The sequence below is a fragment of the Phaethon lepturus genome, unplaced genomic scaffold, assembly GCF_000687285.1.
Source record: "Phaethon lepturus isolate BGI_N335 unplaced genomic scaffold, ASM68728v1 scaffold1573, whole genome shotgun sequence".
Classification (NCBI taxonomy): domain Eukaryota; kingdom Metazoa; phylum Chordata; class Aves; order Phaethontiformes; family Phaethontidae; genus Phaethon; species Phaethon lepturus.
This window is the reverse complement of record NW_010526727.1, coordinates 11,146-22,800: the sequence shown is the minus strand read 5'-3', so window position 1 is coordinate 22,800 and position 11,655 is coordinate 11,146. Positions and strand designations below refer to the sequence as shown.

General features: G+C 40.4%; 1 protein-coding gene across 1 annotated transcript in view; it reads right to left on the bottom strand.

Annotated features, from left to right (window-relative positions):
* MYCT1 (myc target 1) overlaps window positions 1-9,916 on the bottom strand; it is a 23,147-nt gene extending 13,231 nt beyond the window's left edge. Inside the window, exon 1 of the mRNA XM_010283139.1 lies at window positions 9,789-9,916. Coding sequence (XP_010281441.1) covers window positions 9,789-9,840 — 52 coding nt within the window. The 5' untranslated portion in view covers window positions 9,841-9,916. The remainder of the gene's footprint in view (window positions 1-9,788) is intronic.
* Between the last annotated feature and the right edge of the window lie 1,739 nt (window positions 9,917-11,655).

Sequence of the window (11,655 nt, the reverse complement as noted above, 5' to 3'; positions counted from 1 at the left end):
ATTCCTGCTAAAGATGGTTACACATTTGATAAATCAATCGCTGTGTCGGGGGGTGGGGAAAGCAAGAAAGAAACAGTAATTAGAAGGCCAAAAAACACAGCCTCAGGATGACAGAATCACTTTAAAAGAATAATTTATACACAAGGAAGAAAATGTGCTCTGAATAGAGAGCGTGCAAAAATAAGACTGGTCTCTTCACAACATAGTTGGTTGCTTTCACCCAGCGATAGTAATACTCTTTTCTTTGGGTTTGCCAGAGTAAGGGCAAGAACAGAAATAGGTCCCTCATTAATATACACTTTTATCTCTCCGACAGGCCTGCAGGTAAGATCTTGGAATGGATTTACATATTAGCTTCCTAAACGCAAGCTCTGATTACTGATATAATCCCCTTTGCTTCAGTAATGGAAGTGATAATTTTCACATGCTTGTCAAGTCTTTTACTTAACTGATAACAAAATAAGCATACTCATATTAAATTTGAAATAGCTTAATCATTCTGACCCTTGAGAAGAGAGTATATGATCTATCTGGTAAATCTTTATGTAGGGTTTTTAACAAAAACATAGTTGTCTATTAGCTGATACAAAACGGTACCACCATTAGCTGGAAATAAAACATAGCGTAAGGCTAAGACACGGTTCTTTCTCCGGGAGAAATCAATGTAGGCAGAGCATGTTTTTAAATTTGACGTATGACCTTGACTGCTGTCCCTGATGAAGTATGGAGGAGTGCTGGCTTCCTGCAACAGTTTGGTAGCAGCACGAGTGGCATCAGAAGGTGCAGCGCGGCATCTCTTGCCCGGCTGCTTCAAGCTCTCTGGGCAATGCTGGAAGACAGCGAAGCACAAAGCCGCAGCCGCTCCAGCAAACGCTGCTGCCACGTGCATAAGAAATCCCACTGGAGAGCTGCACACAAATCAGCCCTTCCCAAACACCGCTGGAGGAGAGCACAGACATGGTATACCCCGAAGCTAAGATGGGGAAGATGAGCAACGCCTTCCTTTTTAATTGCATCGCAAGTCATAGCTTTATTTCTCGTTTGGTATAAGAATATCTCTGGAGGACTTCAGAGGAGCAGTCAGGGACCTTGAGTGTTACAGAGGAGCAAGATCCACTGCTGCCACGTTGCCACCGAAGGGCTGATGTTCACACACAGTTGCTGCCGTTGCTAATGCCTCACCGTCACATGCTCTCCTTCCCTCAGTCAAACTCACACCCTGGTCGCCATTTCGCACAGTATTGACGCCATTTACATGAAAGCTGCGTCCTCTCTGAGTCACTAGCCCAGGCTGCTCTGCTGCTGCCTTGTGACACATCCCAAGTCAGCTCACGCTGTGGTCAGGGGAGCTGGAAACAGGAAGATTTTCTGGTGACCCTGACCTGGTAGATAGGACAACGTCCCTCTTGCTTGGAGAGATCTTAACAAGTTCAGGCGGAGGAAAGGCGGTATGTGTGAGTTGCCCCAGCAGTCCTCCAGCTACCATGATCCTTATCAAAATGTGTGTGGGATACTTAAATTGGCTTCTGACCACTTGAGTACTTGAGAAGCGCAAGGGGATTAATGCTGAAATGTGACAGATGTGACTTTTTCTACATCTCTCTCACAAGATTTTCATGTGGATCAGTATCTCCTAACGACAGCCACACTGAAGGGGAAAAAAATTGTCATTAGTCAGGGGAAATCTCTGTTGCTCCAGATGCCATGGAGCAAAAGTTACTCTGATGCTGCTAAGTCTGGGAGGATGCACAACCCTACAGCCCTCTCCAAGCAGTAAAAAAAAAATCTGCCTTGGTTCCTATACGGGCAAAGCTGAGTTTTACTGGTGTTGCCATTATTTATTTCTGTCTGTGTACTATGTTCCCAGGGTCTGGCTGAGGTCCCACTGTGTGGCTTTTGTGACAGACAAAAACAAAACTGGTCTCTGTCCTAAAAACTCTGCTGAGCTGCACAGGATTTTCACAGTCCTGATTTCTGCACATTCACTGTGCAGATACATTGCAATTATCTGTCATCAATATGAAAAAAAATTATTCATTGAAGTTACTCATTTGGTTAAGTAGCCTGGAATTATGGCATTACTATTAAATTTGTGGCATCATGTAACATTTCACTGAGGAGCAGGAGGGACAATTTGTAGGTACACTAGATTTCAGATTGGTAGTAAAAAGGGTAACGTTTCAAGGATGTAATACTACTATAAAGATCTCATTGTCTTTCATACTGTTGTTTAAATGTATCATATTTTATATCTGTGTCGCACATCTACTCCACAGATAAATGTACTTGGAAAAAAATCAGCGTGTTTACAGGAAGCATTTGCAAAACCAGAACTGGCTTTCTGTCTGATGCTGTGTCACATTTTACCTCATCATTTTTCTCTTCACAACATTCCTATGAAGCAGCACAGAGAAGTTTTCTCTATTTTTCAAATTGGGACCTGAAACATGGAGGAATCATCTGTCTGATCTTCTAGAAACCCTCTTAAAAATCTGCCTCCCAGTATGCTTATTTCCACGAACGTCTTTTGGGGGAGCCAGCCTGCTCTAAGTTCAAGTTGACCATAGGAAAATAAAACTTTTCTAGTTTCTCAGTGAGTTTGGGAAGAATCAATGTGGTTTACTCCGTGTTAGGATCCCTACCTCAGAAATTTGAACATATTTTTAAGTTGATAGAAGTTTTGTGCAGTGTTGGCAGGTTTCTTGTAGGAGGAGTGGGAGAAGGCTTTATGCCACCGTTGCCTTTACTCAACACAGCTACACAGCCACGAAGCCAGGTATGCTTGTAGGTGCATTACTTGATAGAATCGAGGAGATCTGCAGCCCCAAGGGCATGGTCTGTCCATACCAGACTGTCACAAAGGGGTGTAGGCATACTTTGCTTCTTTCTGCACTCTATCTTATGTTACGCAGTCACACCACTCACACAACAAGGAATTTCTAGTGCAGACAACATTTTGCAAATATTTTAGAGGAATAATGCTCTCATTAGTCCACCTGATCAATAACTTTTGGGCTAACAGGGAAAAACTCTCCAAGGAGCTATTTTCCACCAGTTTTCCTAGCCATTTCATGTAGTGAATTCTGAGAGCATTCTGACTGAACTAGGAAATGCATCTCTCCTTCCTAGTTATTTTATGTTAGACTGCTTTTATATTGGGTTGTCCAAATTCACATGCCACTGACATATACTAGAACCAATCAATGGGGGCATTTGGATTATATGTTCTTCAAAACAAGCTCTTTTGCTAACATCAGTAGATATATTTGGCTGTGAAATGGGAATGAAAGACAAGCTGCTCTTTGTTTTCAGAGGTCTTAAGGGTATGTCTGCGGAAAGGTAGCTTTGGAGATGTGCAACTTTTGGGTTTTTTTAAGGTTCCAGCTTGAACAAGTAAAGGAGAAAATATTAGTCAGAAGATGGAAGGTTAGGCAAGCAAAGAACCAGAGGGGCTCTAGAAAATCTATAATAACAAACCTGGAAGTGTGAGACATTTATTTGATTGGAAAAGATAGGTGGGGATCTAGAAGGAGGGTTTGTTCATATATGATTTACTCTCAGATTAATTCCATCATGATGGGGACCAGAAGTCTGCTCAATGATTTGAGTTCTTTAATATCATACATCATGAGGTAAAGCCCTGAGTTGCAAGTCCTGAGTGATGGATCAATATCCCTGATGAGCCAGAAACCAGGCTCTGAAATTCAAGTGTTATGCAAACAGATATGTAAGGCAGTGGGTGATAAGGCACTCCGGGAAGTCTGAGCAGGAAAGTTGTCACTGCAGATGGAGTGGGGAGATTCAGAGTCAGTGTGAAGACCGCATTTTGTGTGTGTGTGTGTGTATATATATCTGTGACATGGGGGAGGTATTAGTACAGGCTCCTGGCCAAAGAACTCAGATATATTCTTTCAGATATGTTTGTCTTCACCACATCAATATGGATCATCCTTTCTTCTGACAACATTTGCTGGGACCATTCTGTGCCTTTACCTCTCCATGTATTGATGAATTTGTCTTGCTTTTAGTTTTTATTCTTATTGGGTAATTTTATCTATTATTTATATATCGTTTTAACTAAATGCAAAAAGGCAATGAGGTTAAAGATATTCAAGGTTGACAAAGTCAGTTATCACTGGAATACAATTCGTCCCCAGTAGTACTATGAATGGAGAACTGCTTACTTAGTCATCAAAAATACAGTGTGGTGTTCTGGGTGATGGCAATACTCATATTTGTGCACTAAGAGGCTCTATTCTCATTTTTAGTCTCTATTTCCTGAAGATGACAATGTCCTACTACTTTGGATAAGCACTGGAAGGAATTATTCTCTAAAACACTAGAGCAGGACTGCATGATGAGGTTGGAAGAAAGCGTTTTGCCTCTCCCTCTTTGTTCTCCCATCGGGGCTGCTTCCAACAACAGGAGCCTGTAAAGTCTGAAAATATTTGACTCCAGCAGAGTGCTTTCAAAAGAAATGAGATCACTTCTTCACATCCCATTTCCAAACTTTTGCAGGCATCAGTGATCTAACCTAAAGACTCTGCAGAAAGAGATTATCTCTCCTGTGACGACATTTATTCCTTGTGCTATGAGCTCCTTATGATGCGTGATACGCTGCCAAGTATTGCACTGTTAAAATCACTGGGGTTTTCCAAAACATGGGGAAGGGAACAAAAAAGAGGCTAACTGCACGAAAAAATTCCAGTTGATGCAGTTAACAGCCTGTCTTCAAACACCTTGCTCTGTTTTGGCTCATCGCCACTAATTAAAATACCAGGAAGAATATACATGCCAGGGTGAAATTGTGAAGAGGGAGAAAAGGGAACAGAAGGGGAGGGGAGAAGAAAAACAGCAGTTCAGGAAATACATCCTTGAGGCTGATACTGCACCTGAATCCAAGGCTCTCATTTTGCCAAGTCTTCCTCCTATTTTGTTCCACTTGAACCTTGAAGGTTGTCTACTAAGAAAACAGTCTTCACTGGTGTAAAAGCACCTGTAAGTGCCTCTATGTCACGCCTTCACTCCCTCCTGTCTGCCAGCAAAGGAACTGCGTCTTCAGCTTACTGAAGTCCTCTGTCCTATCAGCAATGCCAAGTCTACCAGGATAAAGGCCCTCTGGGATATTCTGGTTTATGCTGGTCTTCTCCAGCCATCAAGCTAGGAAGAGAATGACCTGGTAGAAGCTACCGCTGCCAAGAGTTCCACAATTGGCTCCAAACTGTAGCCTTTGCGTGTCTCCACATCTCCAGCAGCGCAGTTGAGGCAGCTCCCAGAGTCTTTATTTGATGCTGCTAAGGCTAGACTGGAGGCGTACAAAGTGTCTGGAAGGGAGCAAAGGGAATGAGAAGAGACCACCCAGGGGGGTATGCTGGAAATGCACTGACACAGTCATCAGGGTGGAAGCCAACAGGGTTAACCTGGTCACCACACAACAAAATGCTTCTTTTCTCACTTGTAAAGAACTGGGCTGGATTTGCTGCTGTTGCTTCTTCTCTGCCACAGCTACCACCCCTGAAAGACCCCAGAAGAGAAACCAGATCCCATGGCTGTCTAGGTTGGACTTCCCTGTGTTTGACAGCTGGGTCACAGTTCGTGTCAGTGCTGCCCGTCACAAGTAGTATTTCAGTTCATAAAGAGAATGACACAAAGTCCTTAACCATCATTATTGCCACACCAGTAACATGATAGCACGACACAGTCTCAGACGTTAGAATATGCTCATCCCTAACGACCGTCTCTTCCAGCAGAGTATATAGTCTGACCTCTTTCAAGCAGACACCTTTGAATGAGAAGACTGGTGGATTGAGGGAGAGACAAGGCAAAATTTGCCATTGTATTTAAAACCGTGAGTGCTTTTGTAGCTTATAAAATCAAGTGATAATTCTTAAAGTATTAGTGCCAGGCAATTCGCAATCTTAAAATGCTGGAAGCCAGCTGATATATAGCATTGTTTCCACACACTGGGCAAAAACCACCCTGGATTCTGATTCAAGAAAAGAAAAATTGTCCTCAATGTTTTTAAGGTGTTAAATAGTAATGTTGCCTTCTTAAATAGATACTTGAGTAAAACTAGACTGAAGGATAGTCTAGGGATCTAAGTTTATGTTGATTAATATCTGCTTACACTTTTTCTCTCTGCTGCTGTCATATTGATCAAATGTACTATTTAAATTAAATTTCCTGATCTGAAAGTATATTACTATCTGAAGTGGAGAAATAGGATTGTCTCAAAGCCATTTATTGTATTTAATTGTGTGCGACTGAAAATGCTTTTAGGGATTACAAGAAATGCACTCCTGGTTAAAATGGAAACATCTTTGCTCCCACTGTTAACTTATAAATCAAAATGAACTCAATAAAGACTATATTAAAACAGTAAAAAATGAAATTAGTAGTTGATGCATGGGTACCAAACCCTGAATTTCTCACTCAGCTATTGCCAAACATCCATTTTGAAACTATCAATAAAAAAAAAAAACAACAGATTCTCTGTCTACAGTCCTATGTGATATCAACAGTGAAGAAGTTCAGCAGAAGCTGGCTTGAAGTGCTTCTCTTCCTACCTCTGCCAAAGTACCATACTATGGATTCCTACTGCAAAGTAGGGTGACCAGAGGTTACACAGCTTCACAGAAGCTGGCACCTGAAAGAGTTGAGCTCCTGCATCCTTGCAGTAGCTCAGACAGCTTGTCTGAAACAGGCACAAATGTCTACAAAGACTCTGCACAACATCTGTAGTAGGGAACAGCTCTAGCAAAGTGAGAATCCGAATCCCGATTTTGGGCTTGTGACACGTCGCACAGAGGATATTTGCCCACAGGGCCAGCAGCACTATCATGAAACTCATGAATTTAAACCAGAAGAAGAGGTTAATATTAATTTTTTTTTCCCAGCAAACATTATTTTAGGCCAGCAAAACTACTGTTTTGCTGCTTCCGTTTTACTCCGCTGCATAATTTAACATTTCAAAACTACTGCAGAATGATGATGGTGAAGACTGAATTCAGAAGTCCTGCAAGATCTGCATCTAAGCATGTGACTGACTCTTGAGGCTGTCTCTGACATTACACTGAGCTTGCAAAAAAAGTGTGCTAATTAATTTTTTAAAGTATTATTATTTGTTAAGGTCTTTGCATGAATATAGAGAGAGGATTCAGACTACTTAGGTAATTCACACAGCATGACTTATATCAAGGTGTGTATATCTTGTTTTTATCTACACAGATTTATTCATGCACACTTCCACTAGCCTGGAGGAGTTGTAAAAAGATTTATATGTGCTCACACATAAGTAAGTGGAAGGCAGTTTAATTTGTCCATTGTTTTAAAATTCTTCGAGTCACTTTTAAGATGCTGTTGTGTGAAGTTACCATCGGAGACAGCTTTAGAAAACAGGATGACTCTGTATTTTTCAGAGTAGGGAACCAGCTGTTAGACAATAGATGGTTTATAAAATTGTAAGAGATTAAAAATCATTATAAATAGTTGCTTTAAAAATTTTTACAGCATTTTTTTTTCTCACAAAGTTAGTTCCCCTCAGCAAACCTTTGCACACATGTTGAAGTTTACAGTTTGGCCAAGTCCATGGGAGCTGCTGAGAAGTCACACGTGCATGGAAAATGATCTGCATCTTGGTAATGTGTTCAGACTCACAGCACTATGTGGTGAGTGGCTTAGAAAAACTGTGAAACCACCTGTTAGCAATATCCTGAAAAATCACAGTTTCAAGTACTGCATTCTCATTTAATAAAGAACTCAATTTTATTTATATCTATTATGTGTAGTTTCTTTTTACCTCAGGCCATCCAAGGATGTCAGAAAATGCACTTCTACTATTTTAGGTGAAGTTTCCTCACAGTGAGCTTGTGTCATTCATTGTCTTCTGACAGAGACTATATAGTGTCCCTAGTTCCTAGTCTACCACATACGATATACCTACAGGAAAGGAAGGGGAAATGCTTTTAACCCTTCTAAAATCTGTCAGAAAAATAAGAAAAACCTAGGAGGCATCTTCCTTTCCAAGGACCATGCCAGCCCCTCACAAAAACCCAAGCGGCGAGGTTCACCTGCTGTCAGGGGCTGCGCGAGCGAACGGGAGGTGAGCGGGGCTGGGTGCGGGGTGCGCGCCCGGCCCCCGGGGGGCAGTGCCGCTGAAAGGAGGTGCTGGCCCTTTCAGCCGCGAGGCAGCCCGCGCGTGTCCCGCTCCGTGTTGCCAACGGCAGCTCTCGATATCCAAGGACCAGGGCTTGGTGCACCTGGAGAAGTCCCTTAGGTGGAACGACAGAGTAGCAGCAGTGCCAGCAGGGCCATGCAGCATGCATGCTGTGGGTTTTAAACATTCGCTTCTTAGGTACTTTTTTTGACTCTTCGTGAGGATGGAGAACGCCTTGCCCACAGTCTGAGCAGTACGGTGAACGAATCCTTAGAGTTTAATATAACTTTGCTGTTTCTGGTGTTTCTATAACAGTGAAGCAATAATTTACCTCAGAATAAAAGCAAAACTGCAGTAACATGAGGCAGCACCTTTTACACAAGAATTCTTAAAGTACATGTTGATGAAAGCACTTTCATTTTTGTTCTGAAAGGGCCATTACATGTAGTTCCACTCCACAAAAATTATAGTTATTCTTCAGAGTCCAGCGGGCAACCTCCAGACAACAAGAGACTCTGAAACAATAACAACAGTATTTCTTCCTCAGTTAATCTGTCTCAAAGACGTCCAGTACCATTGTCTTACTCTTTAACCCAAGACACAAAAATGAAGTGAGTCGCTCATGGTCTCCCAGTAGGAAAAGATATGTGTCACTGCAGGAAACATGTGGATGGCATTCGACAGATTATTGTTTCTCTTGCTAAGGAAATGAAGGAACTTCTTTAAATCTTCTTGTATAGTCATTTTCCACTCTTTGCCCAGGGCACTTCTATGCAACAAAAGTCCTATTTTGCTAATGCATATTATTTTTCAGTTTTAGATAGTGCACGGATTCTTGGAGGGGTCATTGCTCTATAGCAATGATAATAATAGACAAAAACAGATCATATAATTCTCTCTAATGCTAAATTTTAATAGGTGTTAATGTTAAACATAGTAAGCAATAGACCTTTTTGGAGGGAGTGTTCTCCACAGCTGTTGCACAGAATCCTTTAGGATCAAGTCACTGAACCTAATCACCTTAAATGAATTTCAGTATAACATATATTTCCACCTCACACTCCATACATTTCAGTTAAAGAACCATTCCCAGGTTTGGGTGAAAAAAAACAGTCTTAATGGATTTCCTCAAAATATGCGTTGAGAAAAAAGTAAGGAATATCTGATCATGAGGCACCACAACGAATTACAGATAATTTTTTTATTCTGGAGGAGTAAAAAGCCTGTTTCAAAGGTTGCAATACGTTTAGTTTTTGCTCTCTCTTTTTCATCAGAAGATGAAACGGATCATGTCTGCTGTGTAGGTACATCCATTAAAGGGTTGAGAATATCTGCCTGATCTGAAACATACTGAAGTCAATAGACACCTTTTCAACTGACTTCAGTAATGAAGTTTGTCAAACAATCAATTCTGCCCTGGTAGTTCCTGCTGTCTTGATTAGCTTAAAAACATGATAAAGCTCTGTCAAAGAAACATTTGGAAAACAATCTTTTGCGCTGCAAGAAACACAGTTCATTATTTTTGCTTCCAACATGAGGCTTAAAAGTATCTAGATGCATTTTTTAAGGCAATCACCAGCAAATCTCAGCATCTACTTTAACGATATTCTAGAAAAAGAAGCAAAATCCTTACCCCAAAACTTTGGTGGCCATGTGATTGGAGAGTAAGTACTGTTTCTATCCATAACATCCAAATAACAAATATAGAATGGTATGTCCACAGAAGAGCAATGGGTTTCTGACCGTTTGAGATTTAGCAGTAGAAGCAATGCTTTTGTGCTGCCAGGGAACTCTGTTGTTTGCCTGAAAGGAAGTGGATGTATCATGTTTCCTGCTTGTGGACTTGAATTAGCAAGTTCTCGCCTTATCTTGGAACACCACATGGTTCCCGAGACGGGGAAGTAGTTTCCTTCTCGTCATTTCCTCAGCCAGAGCAAATTGACTCAGAACAATACCAAATCTCCTCCTTCTCTGAAACTTTTTGAACCCCAAAATGTCCAGAGATAGAGAGATGAAAATTCCTTTTCCTTTCCTTTAATGATTTTCTGTGTTGGAGGCCTTCCTTAAACATTCAAAAACACTTGTATTTGGTGGGAATTTTCAATAGGACAAGTGTCAAGAGGTTTTTAAAAAGCACCATTTCATTAGTATTTTAATTTAGGGTATGAGGATTGTTAAGTATTCGCCATTGCTCTTCAGCTAGTTTGAGGAGCAAGCTGGGCCTGACTGTAACTGTAGGCATTAATATTTTAATGAGTGTACTTCAGATTTCCTTTGCCAATTCTTTTCCTTTCCACACCCCATTCTAAAATACAAGTCCCCTGGAACACAAGCAGGCTTTGAGCTGATTGTTTGGACAGTTTTAATACAATGCAGTGTTAATTCCCTGTTGGAGTTTGTAGGTCCTGCTGCTAAATATAACAAATAGCAATAATAACACCCCTACAAAGGAAAATAACCAAGATATTTAATGACAGAGACCCAGAATTAATGGAGAATGTATGGGGATTAATAAAATATATAATTATGTACTTACGTGATAAATTCTCTTGGACCTGATTCTATTTTCCTCTTAAATACATTGCAGATAATGGATGTCCATAAACCTTCTGTTGTGAATGTCAAACCTCTGTTCTCTGAAGAGTTGTATGAGGTTTTGTTTTGCCCATTGTTAAAAAAGAAGAATCAGCTACATCTACTTTTCATAATGAATCTTAAGATTTGGATCTGGCATCATTTTAATGTTGAATCTTTGTTTTGGTTTTGTTTTGTTTTGTTTTGTTTTGGACTTTTTTGTATGAAATAGATTTTAAAAAATACTGAGTAAAGATACTGTGATAGTTAACGGAAGACTGGTGGCTTTCAAAGCTGGTGTTTAAAATGATGTATCCAAATACTGAGTTAAGCACCTGAATGAAAAAAATCTGATTTTCAGATGCCTGTGAACAAGATACAACCTGATAAGAAATGCTGGGATTATTTAGTTTGGTCGGGACTCAGATACCGCAGCAGATGATAAAAATTTACAAATTAAAGAATTCTACGACTAGGGCTAGTTTTGTGTTCTAAGAGTACATGGAAATGCAACAGTATTGTTGTATTGTAAACTATATTTTGTAAAGTATTGTAAACTATAAAATGAGGAAATTTAGTGATTTTAGTTTACTGAATGCATCTATTGAGATGATAACTGTAAAACAGAATTAAACACTGACCTTAATCTAGTTGAAAAGCAGCTGAGTTCAGACATGGACACTTGTACAGATAACAAAACCTTTCACATTATCAAGTGTATGAAATATGAACCTTAACCCTTTGTGGGAAAGTCATCAGCAATGAGAAGCAGCATGAGAATTTCTCTCTGAACAGGGTATTTCAAGATGAAAGTTCTCTCATTTTCCTCAGGAACAAACAGCTGATATGGGTAACTGTCAGCAGCAGATCAGAGAAGCTGGACCACCAAAATTGTTACCTGGGCCATACACCCATAAAGCTTATCA